The 20,052-nt window shown below is 37.1% G+C and overlaps 4 protein-coding genes across 4 annotated transcripts; 1 reads left to right on the forward strand and 3 right to left on the reverse strand.

The window, feature by feature from the left end:
- Nucleotides 1–1,510: 1,510 nt before the first annotated feature.
- BKA55DRAFT_587250 (S-adenosyl-L-methionine-dependent methyltransferase) lies at nt 1,511–3,202 on the reverse strand. Its single transcript, XM_046194636.1, has 8 exons — nt 3,101–3,202; nt 3,020–3,052; nt 2,869–2,959; nt 2,762–2,803; nt 2,556–2,710; nt 2,457–2,494; nt 2,267–2,404; nt 1,511–2,218 (listed from the first exon to the last, which is right to left on the reverse strand). The coding sequence occupies exons 1-8, from the start codon at nt 3,143–3,145 to the stop codon at nt 1,795–1,797; spliced, it is 966 nt and encodes a 321-aa protein (XP_046040921.1). The 5' UTR covers nt 3,146–3,202; the 3' UTR covers nt 1,511–1,794.
- Nucleotides 3,203–5,236: 2,034 nt separating this feature from the next.
- On the reverse strand, nt 5,237–7,288 carry BKA55DRAFT_547255 (uncharacterized protein; the record flags this gene model as incomplete). The annotated part of the gene is made up of 1 exon (XM_046191002.1): nt 5,237–7,288. The coding sequence occupies one exon, from the start codon at nt 7,286–7,288 to the stop codon at nt 5,237–5,239; it is 2,052 nt and encodes a 683-aa protein (XP_046040922.1).
- Nucleotides 7,289–9,957: 2,669 nt separating this feature from the next.
- BKA55DRAFT_530791 (uncharacterized protein) lies at nt 9,958–10,551 on the forward strand (the record flags this gene model as incomplete). Its single annotated transcript, XM_046189168.1, has 1 exon — nt 9,958–10,551. The coding sequence occupies one exon, from the start codon at nt 9,958–9,960 to the stop codon at nt 10,549–10,551; it is 594 nt and encodes a 197-aa protein (XP_046040923.1).
- Nucleotides 10,552–12,664: 2,113 nt separating this feature from the next.
- BKA55DRAFT_744712 (uncharacterized protein) lies at nt 12,665–13,088 on the reverse strand (the record flags this gene model as incomplete). Its single annotated transcript, XM_046201607.1, has 1 exon — nt 12,665–13,088. Exon 1 carries the CDS (start codon nt 13,040–13,042, stop codon nt 12,665–12,667), a length of 378 nt encoding a protein of 125 aa, XP_046040924.1. The 5' UTR covers nt 13,043–13,088.
- Nucleotides 13,089–20,052: the final 6,964 nt, after the last annotated feature.

Here is a 20,052-nt window from a genome sequence, read left to right on the forward strand (position 1 = left end):
AGGCCCTAGGCCATGTTGCAGGAGTAAAGGCAGAATATCGCCGGATTAGCTGAGAATGGCATACTTGGCTTGGCCTCGGAGGATATTTCACAAAGAAAGGCAATGGGTTTAACGATATTAGTATTAAGCAGCTTGGAATTACAGCCGAGAAGGTGACGACGTGGACTGGGAACGGGCCAGTGTCGAAGAAGCGGGGTCTTATATCAGATAATGCAGATAGCCTATGCCAGCATAAGAAGGGGAGGTATGGAAACTAGAGTACCTTTAGGACAATTATATACTCTGCTAAACACCTACTATACTATTGCTTAACTAGACTTATCTATACTTATATTCCTATTTTATAACTCTCCCTCTTCCCTTTTACTAGGGGTATTCTCTATAAATACTCTTAATTTATAAAAGTATATAATAAATATTATAGCCTTATTAAGAAGGTTATTAATAAAGTTAAGCTATAGGTAGAAACTCTTAATCTTATTCATAGTAATAAAGAGATCTTAGTATTACTACCTATTGTAAATAATAGCTTATTAATTAAGGCTCTTAGTAAATTAAAAAGTAAAGGCTTTTAATATATATTTATAATAGCTTATTAAATTATAAATACAAATATAAAATAGAGAAATAAATACCTCTAAGAAGTATATAATATTAAGCTAGACCTAAAGCCAAGTCCCTAGAAGGCTAATACTAATAAAGTAAATATAACTTTTAATTATAATCCTAGTAGTTATATTATATATACCTTATATTTTTTTAGTAATAATATATAGTTACTATAAGCTAAGATATTTTATAAGTAATTACTAAGGGATAGTTATAATAAATTACTAAGAAATATTAGTAATTCTTATAATTATTAAATAACCTAATATATTACGACCTCAGCGGTTACGTCACGTATACCCCATAAAAACTCCACCTTAGCAACCAACCAGACAAGGACCGATAAGTATAGGAACGACAGCGCCTCAGGACCGCGTCGTTCCAGGACCGACGATGACCTCATATCGCGTCGCTCCCATACAACCACTATTAGTATATAGAACACATTCATTAGCACTTTCATAGAACTTAGCTTACTAGCTATTAATAAAGCATCTTTATATTAATAAGCCTAATATGCATTACTTGATCATTAAGAGACGTGATACCTCGCAACGCTCAGCATCACGCCTTACGCAATCTGCAAACATAAACCTAGTACAGACTAGTTTACCTATTTGGAAAACCCAACCGTTATATAATAGTTATTATATAATTACTTTTAGTATATAGCCTATATTTATTAGTACTTTTATAAATTCTAGCTTATTAATTATTAATAAGACTTCTTTACCTTAATAAGCCTAAATTATATTATTAATTATTAAAGAGATATAATACTTTATACTGCTTAGTATTATGCCTTATATTATTTACTAATATAAACTTAATATAGACTAGTGTATCTATTAGGAAACTATAACTATTATAATAATAAAATATATTAAATAAATAAAATAGTTATTAATTAGGGTATTAATAAATCTAAGCTATCTTATATATCTTTTAAGCCTATATAATATAGGTTTAGGACTATATATTTAAAAAGTAGTAAAGCTAGTAAGGCGTAAATTACTAGCTCGCTATCTACCGTTATAAAACAAGGTTTCTCTAGTCCTCCTTAATATTTCCTAACCCTATTGCTAATATTATAATAGGTTACCCCCTTATGCTAAAGGCTTTCTTCCATAAACAGAGCAGCTGTCGGCTGGTTAGTTAATATAACTAGTGGATAACCATATGCACTTACATTGGCCAATACCCATGTATCTTTGGGTTGTTAAGATCTTTTCTCACACTAGACAGAAAAATATGGACCTCTTCAACAGACCAACCATGGGCTCTCGTAAATGGTGCTATAGTCAATGACTCCAGAGCTATGGAAATATTCTCGTTATTCCATACTCCAAGCTCTTTATACTTCTTATCCTTTGGCCAGTGGTTTGTCGGCCATTTGAAACGCATGTCGACAATTTCGGTAAACCCTGCTTCGGCCATCATATCTTTGAACTCGTCAATCTTTTTGTAAGCTTGTTGAAGCTTGACAGAGGCCTCGTTCAATAGGTTACTCCACTTCATGATTGCACTGTCGTCGCCAAGCGTGCCGTCGTCAGACTTCATCATCACGTCGATCTCTTGGATCTCGACATAGCCCCCAGGAGCGAGGTTTCTGAGGTTGTTAGACTATAGAGAATACTGAGGTACTGGTTAAACTTACTGGTAGATCTTGTTCAAGTACTCTGGCCAATTGGGGATACTGAAATTCATCATCCTGCTATGTATATAATCGAAGGGCTCAGAAAAGTCCCATTGCTCATGAATGTCATCAATAAGGAACCGAACATTGGGCGGAACGCTAGCTAATGATTAGAATCTATAAAGAGAAACGATAGTTATTCAAAGCTGACAAACTGGGCTGGATAGGAGATAGATCGAGGCCGATAACCTAAAAGTATTAGCTTCTAATCCTCGCTTCGAGTTTTTGATCCTTAGTTAACTGATCCTACCTCGGCTTCGGAATGGTCATCACTAAAGTCTATTGCCCATATTCCAGTTCCAGTTCCCAAGTCTAAGACGCGCTTGACCTTGGAATCAGGAAGGTTTGGAGGTGAAAGACCAAGTTTGTTATCAAAAGTGAGGAGGAATAAATTATGCTGTAAGTCTGGACTTCTTTAGTATAAACGTTGCCGCCATACCGCAACCGGGACTGTACCTAGCCTGTCATTTTCACGCTCATCGTTGGGAAGATGATATTCTTTGTGTAGGTAAGGTTAGCATTGGACTCCGAGCTAGGAAAAAGAGTCGTTGACGGTAACTGACTTCCATCCTTGTATGCATGATATGTTCTCCCGTTTTCGTGACGAAAGTCGAGGATTGAGCTGCTCAAACTTGCTGTCGATGGTGTCGCATCCTGCCACTATTTGTTAGCTTATTCTCTCCCCGCTACATAACAGCCAGAGACAGATCTTACATCTCCAATTGATGAGTCGCGGTCGTCTTGGACCTATATCAGATATCAGTCGAGGCACATGAACAAAATAAGGGATCTAACATCTTCGTCGGGTGCCACGATAGGTCCATCATTGTTTCCTGCCATTTTGTCGATTAGACTCTCTCGTCTTTGAGTAATGCGTCACGAGAGAAATATCGAGGCAACCTGATTTTAATACCGCAGCGAGATTTTTGCCACGTGAACGATGGCCAATCAGACTTTCGAACGACTGCATTGTTCTCTCTCGTCTCAACCGATGTGTTGGAAGGATATCGACCAACAACCAAGGCTGACAGTTTATCCGACACTTCCAGTTGGATGATCGATCTGACAGGCTCAGTCCATACCTCGCTTCGATGCAGAACAAGGGTAGTTCGACGGGGAAATAAACCGGACCAATAAGCAGCTCCCAACATTTAGCATTACCGTTGCACAACCCCACTTCAATCCCAGCTTTCCCTAAGCCCGTAACGGATGGTGTGTTGACATGTCTCCACTATGATATGACCGACACAGACATCATGGAAGAACCAGAGTGTCACAAGAGGATTGGCGGAAGTGCGTTTCAAACGCCCTATTTAACACATATCATCAAGAAAGCAAGAAAGAGATAACGGTTAGGAGCAGAGGAAGATGTGGAAGATACTCAAGCACGGCAAAAACACATAAACAGAAAGATCAATCATGTCTATCGTGGCTGTAATTCTGAGTGCCTAACCTGCTTGGGCTTCCGGCAAGGGCAAATAAGGTCAAAAGGCCCAAAAAGGCGTGCTTTTGCTGAAATCAGCGGCAACGCAAGAAGCAGGCATCGGAGTGGGCAATCTTGGTATGGTTGTGCGACTTGTGATGTACCGATTTGTAATATAATGAGACCTGTTGGTACTTCTATCACTCCAGTAGGCAAATGCGACTTAGGTCTTCAAGGCCGCCACCAATGTTTTGGCCAAGTTGAATTCTAATCTATACTTCGCTGGTCTAAAGAGCATTAAAAGCGAAGTTTCATTCTATTTGAATCAATATTGCTGTCGCGGCATATCATGGTATGTTGCGATAGAATGACTCTCGATCAAGCGTTACATTTCCTATTATAGAGTAGTTCCACTTTACCCCTAGCAAAGCTACAGAAGCTCGAGAGTCTCAGCCTTTATTATAATTTGCCAGAAGCAGCTATTATGTATACTAAATGCAGTTTTGCTCTGAGTCTTAAACATATATTAGAACATCTAGTCAAAAAGCATGGTATTGCTAGATCTGCTTAGCATGGCCTTAAGCCCCTCCTATACTTGTTGAACTTTCTAGATCCAGATGCCTTATCCCTAGTTATATATACTAAAATTAATTATAGTAGAATAGACTTATTTCACCCTAGGTGTTATTTGCAGGCTATTCTATTTAAATCATCTAATAAATTAGATAACCTAGCTGTTATCTTAGAGTAATATCGTTTGGAGTTGAGCTGAGTTACTAATTAGCTGAAAATTCCTAGATCTTAGTACTATATTATTATTCTAGCTCTAGATTTAAGTGCAAGAGGACTTTTCTGCCTCTTGACCAGGTCATTACCCCTGTTATATTATCCTCTTTTACTTGCAAGAGGATAATATATTAGCCGCAGCTCTACTTTCAATCATAGAGCAGGCGCTTTATAGCCTGATTAGTTCTTTTCTTCTAACCCTGTATAATTCTTGCATTTATAGCCTAATATTAATAAAGCGGCAGGTAAGCTTGCCTTACTAACTGTACCTAATTATCAAAACATGGGTTAAAGATTCCACAAAACGAATCAGCTAACCCAGCCACCTAACCATCACATGAAGTACCAACCCAGATGTTCCAAATGCATTGAGACTCGCAACTATCTAACAAGCCTTCCAATACATAATTATCACATCATGGCTGCGTATCCTATAACAAAACTTGGCTCTACTAACCCTATTTATCCATTCGTTTATCTTCCTGCACATGGACTTATTGTGTGCCAGGTGTGTCAGTATGTGTGTTTAGCTAGTGAAGCTACGACACACCTTACCACGAAACATCATGACATAGACCCCGCAACTCGGCGTCGAACGGTGGTAGTTTTATCCATCAGAGCAATAGCATCACGCCAATAATCACCACCATAAAGAGACTCCATCCGATAGTCACATCCACTGCTCCGCTCTAGGGGGCCTTCTTCTGCTCTTCGATGCCCTCCTAACCACCCTCCGACTCGTTCTTCTTGCCCTTCTTCCTGCCCTCAAGGGAACCTGTGCCGCCGGTCGAGCCCTTGACACAAGACCCATTACCCCAGATGGCCTCTTTGGCCGACTTCCATATGGTTTCTGGATGATAGATGTTCTCAGCGGTATAGTAAAGACGACAGTCACCGGCCTGGTACTGGAACTGAAGAGGGAGATCATCGTCTCCCTCCTGGTAGGCATTCAGAAAGTTGACTTGTCCTGATCCGAGTTTAATCGGAAACTCCTCTAACGGCCGAGGAGCCACCTTCATGAGTCGCTCATTTTCTTCCTTTGTCATAAACTCTAGCTTCTCAGGCGTCTCCCGATATACCACTTTAGCGGCGCTCGCCACCGTTGCAATATTGTCGAATGTCAAGGTCTGCGAACCACGAACACCTCCCATGATCTGCATAGGCCGTCCATTAGGATGGCCTCCAAAGGGCAAAGCCTGGACGCCGCCGATATTTGTCATCAAGTTGACAAAAATGGAGCAGGTCGAAGCGCACAATCCGTCGCCAATGATGAGAATGTTCTCCGCCTTGAATGGCTGCGTCCTGTTGAGGGGTCGGCCAGCATACCCACGAATAGGAGTGTCGCTGTTGCCAGATGCCTCGGTGAAATTGAAGCTGGCGAAGAGTGAGCTGACCGGGGTCCCCAACTGCGTGGCATCGCCAAGAAATTCTTCATATGACTCGAAGCCGGCCTCCTGGTCTGGGGTCACCTCCACGGAATATGCCATATTGGCGACATTAATAGGGTTATTCTCCAACGCCGTCGATCTGTTGACGGCTGAAAAGACCTTAACGAGGCCCTCAGAGACCTCGTGGCGTCGGAATCTGTTGGCCGAATAGGGAAATTCGGAAGGGAAAAACAGCTTGAATAGATTAAAGGCTCTGTCAACATTCCCACCCGGGTTGCCCGAGACGTCGATGATTAGCTTGGTACGACCATCTGCCAGGGCCTTTGATACAATCTCAGTTGCGTAATGGCCAAATGTAAGTGATTGATTCGAGGGCAGTCCATCTCCATCAAAAGAAGGGATCATCATGACTACAGTGTCATCGTCTAGATAATAACCATTCATTTGGTTGTAGGGGTCGCGGATCAGTGGTTCGGGGTAACCGACAGGGCCTGACTTCAGAGGAGGCTTAACAACCGGTTCCGAAGTACTCGAGTTGTCTGATGAATTTGATGTTGTTGGTCGACAGTACATATCAAAGACGTCCTTGCCGTTCCTAGCCTCAAAGCCAGGGTCGTTAAGTTCGGCCATGTTCTTCACCTCAAGGGTAGTCCCATTGCGGAACTCGAGCGTAGTGATATTAGAGCCAGGATACACATTACGTCCATCAAGAACACCACCGGGATTGCCAGAGAAGGAAAAGAAAAGCGTATTGTATCGCGCATCAGGATCTTGGCTCAGCGCTTGATCTTCGATTTCCTTCAGGTACGAGCTAGCATCTCGGCCATCGATTGACACAACGGGAGAGATTTTGGCTTCCGCTCTCTTAAGAAACTTGGCGTCTGTAAGCGTGTATAGTTCAGGTGTCTTAATGCCATCCGTCGAGACAGACACCAAAGCCGTGTTGCGCATAAAACTGAAGGGAGTAAAGGAGCATAGTTCCACGTAGAAGTGGCCATCATTGGCGCTGTTAAAAAGGGCCTTGATTGCCTGATCAAACTCCCACTGGCTTGAGTATTTGGTGTTACGGATCATCTCAAGGCCGCCCAGTATGTCAGTAGGCGAGGACATGTAGGTATCAGGAGGGTTTTTGAGAGTCTCGAGGGTGGACTGCCACTGGACGTATTTACCAAGTTCGTCGAGAAAGGGATCGGCAAGTTCAGGGTAGAAAGGCATGGACTGGAGACAATCCTCCGCGAGTTGGCCAGGAAATTGCAAGACGGATGCGGAGTTGTTGTACTTTTGATGTTCGCGAATTTGTTTTGTGATAAGAGCACAGGGCTCAGGGGAAGATGAAGCTGCCACGAGCGGTATACCCAGAAACAGAAAAGAGAGAAGTGATAACATAGCGAATGAGAGTTCTGATGACGATGAAAATCCGACTTGGCTGTGTAATCGACTTTTGATGTTTATACTTAGGGAATAACGAGAGGGCAACACTTCGAGATAGTAAGCTGCTTTAATACTCCCGTTTATCAGGCAAATTGACCAAGACTATCAGAATCGCTAACTTAAAGATTAGTTTCAACCAAACCTGATAGCTTCATCGTGTCAAGTTTACGATGCTAGTGGCACTGTCAAGATGCCGATTGACTGAATCAGTTCCACCTCACCCGACATGAATACTAAAATTATTTTTGCTCAGGTTCTAGACCCCAGGGCGTTATTGCAGCTGATGTCAGATTGGGTCCGATCGAGACCAAGAATTGAGTTATACGCCACCCTACAGTGGCCGATTCTGTGACTAAGATCAATCTTAGCTTAAGGACACCCAGCCCTGTTCTCGCAAGATTTGTCCGACAGATAGGCTCTATCAGCCTTACAGGGGATGACGTGCTCTGTTCTACGGGTTGGTTCTTCTAGCGCATATCAACTGCGCCTCGAAATTCGATTGGGGGCACAATCACTGCTGCAGCTCCTGTTGGGAAGCTCACTTGAGTTAGTGTCAAGATATGGTAGGTCGGTGCCACATACACCGGTGGTAGATTCGGAGCTAAGCCCTCATCGCGCAACAACCACCACAGCCACAGCCATAAGCGCAGCTGCGGTGGCATCTAATATAACCGCAATCACAGTCAGAATTAGCCTTAAAATATCTAGTATAGATAAAGACTTAAACTAGTGGCTTTTAACAAGCAGATAGGTTTCGATGCATACACATGTATTACAAGTATGCAGTGTCCTATGCAGGTCATTTACTTTTCCAACGCGCCACCGCACTACGCATCTGACCCCGGTCTAAAAATATCTAGGGGCGTTAGTGCAATACATAAAGACTTGTGATTTGGTTATTTGGTATTCCCTAACAGCAAGATATGCTGTATTGGATGTCACTTCCGAAAATACAGCTCAACGAAGAGCATGGTTCTCAGCATTGGATTTGGTCTAGGATAGATTACATCAACTCTCTTCCTCGGAAACCATTAGCCCGACTGAACGATCCGGACAATGCATCTTCATTGGGTTTCTCGCCTATCAAGGCTGACGGGAACAATCTACATGCTATGAAGGACTAAGCAATAGCAGTGGCTGTGGCTAGTTAGAGACAACCGGGTGTTTATCCAAGGCATGTGATAGCAGTCACCCGGTTACTTCATTGCCCCAGTAAGTGGAAATGAAAAATGCTGCTCTGTAAGAGAATCGAAAGGATAGTATATGAAGAGGAGACACACAGATGATTCAGCCCATCAAATTCGGGCCGGTATAAGTACGTAGCCTGCTAATTACAGGTAATGGCTAAATAAGAATCCTTACCTCGGTTCGTAAGAGTAAGTCTAATTCATGAAATATCAGTTTAATTGCACATACCGCGTCACACAGCCCGTATAAGACCACCTAATATGCTCTGCTAAGACAATCACATCCGTGAGTTGTCCTAGCTTTCTTTCCAATTGAGGTTAGCACAAATTGAATGTGTTTCAGATCCAGCCGCCGACGGTTAAGTCGATTCGATTCATTATACCACCGTAAAGGATTCACCAAGAACAAGTTGAGAGATTCAGCACGGCAGAAGAGGAGGGTATCAAAGTTACTAACAAAAGGAAAGAGTTAAACGCACTAGCGGAAAGTATGCCTTAGGCTAAGCAGTTACGGTAATTCAAGGCAAAGAAAGACTTGCACCCTGTAAAAGCCCCTATTCAGGTCGACGAACCCGTGCTGCAAGTGATGTGTGAGACATTCGAAAGACTAGCCGAACGAGAACAGGCAGCGGGTGGAAAGTCGGGAGGACAACGATCGGCCGCCGTATATTAGCCGATAGTGCGGCGACGAGGAGGTAGAGGCGACTGTGGTCTGACATCTCGTAGGGCTGCTGAACCGCCTGTTTAAGCAGGATTTGGGTGCCAATGCTAAGAGAGAACAATGGGTCGCCATGATGCCTAGTGTTGTGTTGCAGCTCGACATAGGCTTATCATAGTGATGCAATCATTCGGGGGCTGACGTGGACGTGTCTGGATCCCGCTGTAGGACGGCGCCGTGGCATGAGATCTAGAACCTCGGTCCCTATTTTTAGGGTTTTCAATACTGAGCCACATCGATGCTATACAGCCCTATCGAGTATTGAAGGGATGTACTGCCAAGCCACCGGGCTGTTAATAGCAAGGTAAAACCGCAGAAGGGTTAAGCCTCACCAGGCTATTCCAAGAAGAGCATAGCTTAATTGAAATATATGTCTCCTCTATCAAGAATCTGGGCTAACTAGTATGTCTGAGGCATCTTGTCAATGTCATCCTCTCTCTCTGATAGGCCAGGACACAGCCGCACAGGTTTCATATAGTCGGATCGTGGAGCCTCTGGGTCTAGTTGTCATATTGTTGCTAGAGGTGTAAGTGACGTTCTTAAGATAAAAATACTCCAGTAACATTTATTCGTAAATTCAGAAGTATATATAACGATCATCAAGGTCCTAGCAAAAGTCTCAATTCTCACCAGTATCACTACTATCAATCACTTACTTAACAAAACAAATCAACTTAACCACATCTATCTTCACTTATCAGCTTAAGCCTCTCGATAAAATGCATTTCACCACCGCTGCCCTCTCTGCCCTCCTTGCCTCCGCTGCCTTGGCTGTTCCCTTCAACTGCACTCCTTACGACAACTCAGACAGCAACATCTTCCCAGACTTTGACCGCTACTCGGACTGGGCGATCTGCAAGGGCAAGATCACTAAGGACCGCTTCCCCAACCTTCAGGCTCCCAATCGTGACGGCGGCTGCGTCCGGTACTACCAGGGTATCGACATGACAGGCGTCGTCACAGAGCAACACTTCTTCTTTAAGGACGGCTTTAAGACCGCTTGCGACTGCGCTGCCAAGTGTTTAGAGGAACCTAATAAGTGCACGAACTGGGTGTGGAAGCATACCTTCATGCCAGAAGATGGTGGCAAGCGGTCGTGCACTCTGTATAGCAGTCCGAACCTGCCGACTGATGTTATGCTTAAGTATGACTTGGCGAATAGCAAGGGCTTTAATCTGTTGCAGGCTGCGAATAACCCGCAGGCTGGAGCCCCCGCGCCGTTGACTTTCCTGGACGCGGCTGGAACCATCCCTGATAAGTTTGGCGTATCTGGCTTCATGGTGCAGGATCAAAACGGCAGACAGTTCTGTTAATAGGCTTGTTATTCTATGGGGCTGTATTGGCCTTTGGATTGGCTTAAAGAAGGGGCTTAGATTGGCATGATATATTGCTTTTAATTTTATTTGTTATCTGGATATTTAGCTATATTTCCTTTATATGCTGTCAGTCCTTGATAAACTACCCTAAGTTACGAATAAGGGTAGCAGGTGCGTTTTAAAAAGGAGGCTTAGGCGACATATAGGCTCCACGAGGAAAGAATAGACAGTCCTGGTATAGAATACAAATAGAGTCACCAGCGTTTATAGATGAATTTATATAGTGGTTTTATTTATTTGATAGCTTTGCAATTCAGTATATTTCCCCATTTACCAAACAGTGCAAGCAAAGACAAACTGAGATTGTATTTGCCTTCTTGCAACGTCGTGCTATCCAAACGATTGACAAACGGAAAACAGTTGGTGATGATGGCCAATCGATCTCACTCCCTTTCAAGCTTGCGGTTGGCAATATCTTCGATAATTGTAGGGGACATTGACAATGGGGCCGAATCGTCGTCTCCATCAGCGTCGCCATTGCCATCATCGGATTAAAGTAAAACTGTGTATTTTCCGACTCTCGAGATGATGCAGTCTAAAGGATTTGGGGGCGATAGACGGGAATAAACGGAGAAGTGAATCGCTAATACTAGGTTCGAATGGACTTCCGGACTGGAGGCAGAAGGCAGCTCCTCCGCGCATGTCTGTGCTGTGTTGCTTGCGCAGTCTCAAACTTTCATTCTTCAGTGAAGCTACCTCTTCTTCACATCTTTCAAGAGCAACGCATAGTCCTATATACCCAAATAATTGTAGTAGCATTGATTTATTGTACCCCTCATTGCAGGGGGTAGACTTGAATTTCAAAAAGTCGCTAGTCAAGGGGAGTTTTGACCTTGATAGGGAGTTGTCTTGAATTTCTGATTGGTGCTTGGTTACACGTTAAAGCGCGGCAAGACTTCAAGGCAATGCGTCACCTTTGGCTCAGGCTCATCAACGTTCGTCGCCGCAAATGTGAACCATCCGGCTCCTTCTAGAACTGATTCTGACAGAGCTTAGCGCTAACCCTATATATCCTTTTATTCTTCTCCCTAAATATCGCATTCTTATATCAATCTTATAATAATCTGATGACGGTCTCTATTAGTGTCTGTTAAAGTTTCTCACTAAAAGCCAGAATACGCTAATGAAGAGAGAGGTAAGAAATCGTTGAAGCGTCATGCGTAGAGACCATTGAACGTTTTAAATCTGATTAAGCAGTGATTGATATGAAACTAATGCTATAATGCTCGTATTTAATTTTATTTAGGTTTCGGAAATCAATGGTCAAACACTGAGGCGTAAATAACACTATACCCTTATCCGTGACTTGCACCAGCGACTAATGTCCTTGCCTTTAGACACGTATGGTATTTTTGCCGGTCTCATAGAGCCAATACGATAATTAATAAACGCTATATCCCTTTTATCTATCCTATCTTCAGTAAAAGAGGAGACCTCTGCCAGGTTAGGGAGGTAATGGCAACAGCGTAATTTGCAGGGGAAGTGATATGGCGTCGATAAGTATAAGGGGGAGAGTAAAGTGAAAGAGGATTTCAGTAAAAGGGCCGAAGGTGATTGGTTAGAATAAAAGAGTTAATTAAGAGCAAAAGATGGACTACTTGGCTATTACTATAACCCTAGCCTAGAAAAAGGAGGATATAGAGCGCAAATCGCAATTAAAACGGGATTAGTAATCATTACTAGAATCACTGTACTTAGTATTACTATTTGGTCTATATTTTATATGATTATCTGTCGTAGTTAAATTTTAGCGGATTCTAATTGTATTTTCTGGCCAATACTCGAATTTAACAGATATTCACACTCCTCCCAACCCGATCCCTACTTGCACAATTGATTATTCATACATAAGCGCAGGGTATCATCTTTTGACTTAAATTCATGGTGAGTCTAAGTAAGCAAAAGTAAAGCAATAAGTATGGCCTAGTATATATTATCTTGGATATATGTTTTACTCTACTAGCTGCGCGGCGGATTCAGCTGCGAATCCATTTGAACTCCCATATAATAAAAAAGGCGCTAATGAAATAATGACCTAGATTCTGGACATCTAACAATAAGTTCTATCGAGTTGGTCGATACTGTTTTGATCTGGTTTACCAGAGTAGTAGCACTTAATAAAGCACCCAGCGAAACTACTACTTTCAACGCAGCTGTCGGCCCCAGTCTTCTCCTGCGCCTCATTAGCCAACCCTTGGCAGTCGCTTGTAGTGCAGGCACTTAGATCAAGATAATAGTGGCCATAAAGATCGTGAAGAGCGCAAAAGCCACACTGAGCTGACGCATCAGCTTCCCGCTTATTGTGGGAATGTTGGTACTGGGTCGTGCCGTTTGCGGGGGGATAACTATATTGGAGGAGGAGTGGGTGCGCGGCTAGAAGGGGGACTGTGCCGAGTATCACCGTAATACTAACAATGACACTCTTCATTGCGCCCAGTGTACGAAAGTAATACACTAGTGGAAGTAATAAAGAATGATCACGTTTATTAGATATTACAGGGACTTATTGCTTTCGTGTCTGATAAGCGAATGTCGTATGTTTGAAGTACAGATAAGAGAATAAGTTAAGTTGTTATTGATTATTCACAAGAGTGATTGTTTAGATGTGTTTGTTCTGATGGTGTCTTGTAGAGAAGCTTTCTTTATTGAGATGATTTGAAGGCCTTATATATCTTGAGAAACAAGGACAAGAACTATATATGCAGCTTAGATACTACAATAGAGAGAGCCAAGAAAGGCTGAAATAGAAACTAATAATTATAGAAAAACAAAAACCTTAAAAAGACTACATATAAGCCATAAGACAAAAACGGAATATAGTAGGCGGTGTACTAGGGCTGATGTCTGATATTAATTCCTTAAAATAGGTATAAGGAACCTTAAATATAGAAGAGTTGTATACAGGATTTGCCACATATAGAGAAGGTTTGCGCTAATTATGCAGCCACCGGAAGTGCTCGGAACATATCAAATATATGACCCTACTCTTCTATTCTTAATTGGCGTGAACCCCAAATGGTCGCGTACCCCTGTCCATTTCTTACGCATGTGTTAATATTTCCGGTCTATGTCCATATCCTTTAATGTCATACGATCGAACATTTCTTACTAGCCATGACGGAATTATGACCTTTTGTGTATCTCAAGACTTATCAAGTCTTAGTATGTCAAACATGTCGCTACAGTTGTAAATCACAATAAGGTGCCTACTCATTTACACAGCAAGCATAAAGATATAACACCAGTTACACGACGCCACAGAAAGGATGCCGTCGACAAGATTCCGGGAATTACCAAAGATCAATCATAATTGGCCTTTGAGTTCCGGTTTCCGCCACCTGATATACCCCCGATCTCAGAGCTTGATCCTCCGCAAATAGACGGACGAGCATATCCCGGGTCGTCTCTGGGCCCGAGAGTGACGGAATAGCTGGCAACCACCTCGCTTGGTCACTAGTCCGGGTGTTGTTCTGGCTGAACGTATGACTTGGGGTTAGCGAGCAGGCGATCTGATTGGGCCAGTTGATAAGTAGCACGGACTATCCCTTCGGGACGACGTTCTGCTATGACAGAGGCGCTAATTAGCCTTAAAAGATAGCTCTAGATACCCTAGGATAACCCTAAGGAAAGGTAAGGGTTATAAGTATAAAGCAAAGCCCTATTAGTAATATTACTCTAGGCAATAAGAAAAGCAAAAAAAGAAGAAAAGAATATAACCCTTAAAACCTCTAATACTATATATAAATTAAATAAATAATATATAGAAATTAATAGGTAAATAGCTTATAATAGATTTAACAACTTTATAGTATATTTCTATTTATTACTGCTAGATAATAATTTATTTATTAAATAATTAATATTAATTTAATATATTATATTAATTATTTTATATTATCTTTTATATAATACTCTTTTCTACCCTTTCTTATATATAATAAAGTTAGTAAAAAATAAGCAGCTATAGCTATTAGGCCAGATACTAATCTAGCTTTATAAATAGCTTAATACTTTACTATATCTACTTTACCTAGCTGTAATTAAGCCTAATATAAATAAAGTAGAGAATTACTATTATAACTATTATAAAGTTATAGAAAAGGAGCTTAAGGAGGTAATTATATTTATTACTTTATTTTCTTTATTAGGGTTATATTTCTAAATACTATAAGACTTAAATAATAAGGATATAGAGCTGCTACCTAATAAGAGCCTACTAATCCTAGAACTTAAGAAACTTTTAAGCTTTAGCTATAAAAGCAATTAGTATCTGATATATACTATAATAAATATAAGGATATACTAAACCTGCGCTAAATATAAGAGCCTAGCAGATGGCAATAGTTAGATTAGCAGGCTGCAGCGCAACTAGGTCCTGGTTATGCTTTAATTGCTATGCAGAGCTCTATATACGAGATACTAGATTATTGAACTAGATTAGGCCTGCCACTGTAGCAGCTGCAGCTTGAGAGAGTGCTATACTACTGTTAAGGAGTTAGGTAGAATAAAATGCAGTAGCGGTGGCAGTATTAATGCCAGACTTCTGAAGTTTGTTAGCAGCTGCAAGAAGGAGCTTAGAGAGGCTAATATAGAGCGCAGGAGGAAGGTTAAGAAACCTGGAGGTATTAATACTAAGTCTAGATAGGTATAGTTTATAAAGTAAGTAGTATACTTATAAGGGAAAGATAATCCAAAGCTTTACTAGGCCAGCTTATTGCCTAATCCTAAGATAAGCAAGATTAGAATATAAAGGTAAGAGGACTATAAAGTAAATATAAGGCTATATATACTAGCTAAAAGCTTCTGCCAGATACTAGTATAAGGGTTATAGTAGCTAAATAAAATACTAAATAAGATACTAAAGTAGCTTAAAAGTATTAACTTAATAAAGCTAGAGATAAAGTTATTTAGTTATAAGTAGGAGTTAGTATTAATAAAGCAGTGTAGTATATACTAAGAGTAGTATTTATATTATTATACCTATATCTAGCTATTAGGCTATAATAAGGCCTAGGTAGAGTATAGTATTTAGTTTATAAATAAGTAATAAGGTTATCTTGGTAATATTATTTAATAACTTAATATTATAGCTAATAAGGTTAAAAGAAAAGGAGGGGAAATAAAGGCAAGGGAAAAAGAAGCTAACCTTAATATAAATATACTTAATTAGGCTAGGTATTACTTTTATATTAATTATATTAAGTAAAAGCTAGGCTATAAGTAATATAATAATTTAATACTTTACTTTATAGCTATACTAGGTATTAAGTAAGATAATAACTAGATCTTAGTATATTTATATATTTTCTTTATAGCAAGCTTCTTATATTATAATTAGCTTTTAATAATAAAGTATTTCTTTAAAGATAACCTATATAATATAAAGGACTTAATATATAAAGCAAGTTTATAGCTATTAAGCACTTTTAAAAGATATATTATATATAGCTTATAAGTAGCTTATACTTACTATTTAATATAATTATCTAGTAGATAATATATAGCTAAGGATACTGCGCTTAGGAGGTAGGGCAGGTATAGGTATAGTAATAAGATGCTTAACTATCTAATTAATTGCATTATTATAGTTAGCTTTTAGGGGATGGCCTAGGGGGTATTGTAGGAGGCAGAGGGCTAGTTTGATAAGCTAATAAGTAGGTAGTAGTGCGAGCTGTAGTAGATAATATAGCTATAAGATATTACTATTAACTTAATATATAAGGCATTAAGGCAGTTATTTATAAGAAGCTAAAAGAATATATAACTTAAGGCTAGTATTAAAAAGTTAATAGGCTTAATAGGTAAGATATTTTAGAAGATAGTAAACTTAGGTAATAGTAAGGTATAATATATATATTATTAGCAGGTAGTTATAAAGTATCTTAGCTAGCTAAAGTTATTTTAGGTAAATATATATATAATAACTTATATTTAGAAATAGCAGCCTAGGCAGGGTCTAGAAGTAATAATACTAAAATATTATAATATTAAGTAATTATTAAAGAATATCTTTATTTTTAATAAGTAAGTAGTAATTATTATAAATTAAAATAAAAATAAGAGGCTAAATAGCAAGACTAGTAGTTATAAGGTAGCTTACTCCTTACCTAAATACCTAAGTCTAATAATAGTAATATATATTATATAGCTACTACTATTTGAAAAGGTACTATATTAGCTTTCTAGTATTTATAATTTATTTAGCATACTTAACCTATAGCTTTAGAAGTTAGTAAAGAAGGGGTTTTAGGATATGCTAATACTTAATAAGTAGCTTATGCTTATCTTAAGTATTAAGATTAAGGCTTAGCTAATTATAGTAAGCTATTAATATATAGCTATTAAAATAGGCTATTTAGTTAAGGGTTTAATTATTTAATAAATAAAACTTAAAGTAGCTATAGTTAATAATAATAATAAGGTTATTAATTTATTAATTAATAAACTATATTAGTAATTAAAGGTTAAGTATATATAAGATTGTTAAGTAATATATAATAGCTATATTATATAAGGTTATTATATTATTAACTTATAATTTCTAAATTAATTATAGCCTAAGATAAAATTAAACTATTAAGAGATTAGCTATTTATATTATAACTTTCTTAATTATATTAATAAAAAGTTTAATAAGATATAAAAGTATATTATTAATAAAATAAGTAATAGATATAATATTACTAATTAAGTAAGAAAAAGATAATATTTTAAAAGGTATAATAATATTAAAAGTAAGGTATATCTTTTATCTCTCTATTTTTATTTTAATTCTCTTATTACTTTTTACTTAGGTTTTTATATACTCTTATTATTTATTAAGCTTTTCTTTATTTAATATAAGGAAAGAGTAATATAAGGGAAATAATTTAAAACCAGGTTAAAGCGTATTAATATATATAGTAAATAGGTAAAGTACTAGGTAGAAATAATTAATAAGGAGTTAATAATGCCTAAGGTAGGAATAGGAGTATTATTTATAAATATATAAGAATTAATACTAAACTAAAGTAAATACTTAAGGAAAGAGTAAAGTAGAAGGTATAGTAGTAGTATAATAGTATATATTAAATTATTAAACTTAAAAAAAATAAGATATAAAGTAAGTTACTAATTACTATACTCCTTATAAGCAGAGGTAAGAGTATCTTTTTTTTTTAGTATTTATAGAAGATAAAAATAGCCTAGGAGGCCTAGTTAGTATTATAGTATGCTATTTATCTTGCTTATATAAGACTTAGTTATAAGGGCTTAAGGGCTTAGTATTAACTGCATAGAATAGAAGAGTAATGCTAACTTAAACAGGGAGGAGAGGCAATAAGACATATATCTAGTAGTAATTAGCATTAATATAGCTATTAGTAATAAATTTATTATATATATAGAGAACATCTAGGCCTAGGGCTTATTAAAGAGAGTCTTCTTTAATAAGTATTATATTCTTAGTATTAATATTAGCTATTAAAAGTGGCTTAAATTACTAATTAAGATATATTAATTTAGGTGCCTGCTAGTAATACTAATAGTAATATTACTAGTGTTAATAAAGGGCTAGTTTTAAGAGTAAACACTAGTATAAGATATAATAATTATCTAGGTATTAATAAGGTAAGTTAATATCTAATATAGTATTAATAGTATATACCTAGGTAAGAAGATAGCGATAAAGGATAGGGTAATAGTAGTAATTAAGAAGATAGAGGGCTAGATATAGGCATCTTAATAAGGTATAATATATTATTACTTAATTACTTAATATAAGGTAATAGCAATATAGATTAGTTATAGATTATATTATAACAAGCTTATATAAGAGTAATAGGCTTATATATTATAAGACTAAATTAATAGCCAGGAGGGGCAGCATTAAATAATAGTAATAATAAGACTATAGATATACGTAAATATTTATAGAATTATTACTATTATTTATGCTAGCCTGCTATTTAAATTAGTTAACTTTATATACCAGATAGGCAGGTGCAGCTAGCAGGAAGGGGAGGTAATAGACTTAGTAATTCTTATAAATAAGAAGCCGGGATAGTGCAGTAAGTTTGGCAGCAATATTAATTAGATAAACCAAGAGGGTGCTAAGTTGCTTATAATAACTATAAGGTACTGATATCTAGTACTTAGCTGCTTCTTTAATAGAGATGAGATTTGCTGCAATTATCTGCAAGCCGAGTATAATAGGTGCTTAAGGGATAAGAGCAGGATAGGAAGAGGAGGAAGAGAAGAAGAAGAGGAGGAGAAGGAGGAAGCGTTTTAGGTACTAGTTAATTAGCTTAAGGAAAATACATAATATATAAGTAAATAGATAAAGAAACTATATAAATAGCTAAATTAGGTATATAATATAGGCTATTTAATTTACTATATTATATAGTATATAAATAAAGTAAGGATAAAAAATAAAAAGAAGCTAGATTATTATAAAGGTAGCTTTAAGATATTATAACAAAAGGATTTTAATTAGTAATAAGTAAGTATATATTTTACAAATTACTTAAATTATTAAGAATGCAATTTGCTATATAATAAATATAAGGTAGAGAGAATAAAGGGGGGGTAATATAGTTATTATAATATAATATTACTAGTAATAATATTAATAAGAGTTAGTAATATAATATAAGAGGTAATAAAGAAAAGGTTTAAAGTAGATTATATAAAGGAGCTAGAGTATAGTAATTAAGGTAAATAAATAAGGTAGCTATATAAAAGATAGATAATAAATAGATTAGCTATTTAAGATAAGGTAATTTAGATAATTATAAGAAAGGAAGGGGAATATTAAGTAAAGTAATAAAGTTAAAATATTAATTAAGAATATTATATAAATTAAAAGTAAAATTAGTTATAAAGAAAAAGAGTTAATATAAATATAAAATAATAAAGTCTTTTAGAAATATAATAAAAAGATAATAGATATAAGGTACTTTAGCTACTATAGGGTAGGGTTAAAAGAAAAGTATTTAGAAAGGTACATAAAAGAGAAATAAGGTAAATATAAATTAATTTAAAATAAGATAACTTATAAGTTATAGAAAATTAAAAGTCAAATAATATAAAGTAAGTAATACAAGATATAAGTTAATTTTAAAGTAAAAGAAATAAAATAAGCCATAAGGGATAAGATTAATATATAAGAAAAAAAGATAAGTATAAGAAATAATTAAATAATATAATATAAAAGAAGTAATAAAACGGTAAGCTAATATAATATAAAAACTATATATATATATATATTTAAACAGAAGAAATATTAATATAATAATATTATATAATAAAAAAGAATTAGAAGATAAAAGATATAAGAGAATTAAGAATCTTTATAAGATTATAATATAAAAACAAAGACTATAAATAGAAATAATAAATAATTATAAGTTATATTATATATTAGTATTAATAAGAAAAGAAAATAGTATTATAAAT

This window comes from Fusarium redolens (genome assembly GCF_020744475.1).
Source record: "Fusarium redolens strain MPI-CAGE-AT-0023 chromosome Unknown BKA55scaffold_39, whole genome shotgun sequence".
NCBI classification, from domain to species: Eukaryota; Fungi; Ascomycota; class Sordariomycetes; order Hypocreales; family Nectriaceae; genus Fusarium; species Fusarium redolens.

Excerpts from the sequence above, each read along its gene's own strand:
- BKA55DRAFT_587250 (XM_046194636.1), bottom strand. The coding sequence starts at position 3,145 with ATGGCAGGAAACAATGATGGACCTATCGTGGCACCCGACGAAGAT. Across the intron at positions 2,804-2,868 it reads TCATGCATACAAGGATGGAA|AATATCATCTTCCCAACGAT; the intron begins GTCAGTTACCGT and ends ACCTACACAAAG. Across the intron at positions 2,495-2,555 it reads ATGACCATTCCGAAGCCGAG|GTTATCGGCCTCGATCTATC; the intron begins GTAGGATCAGTT and ends TAATACTTTTAG.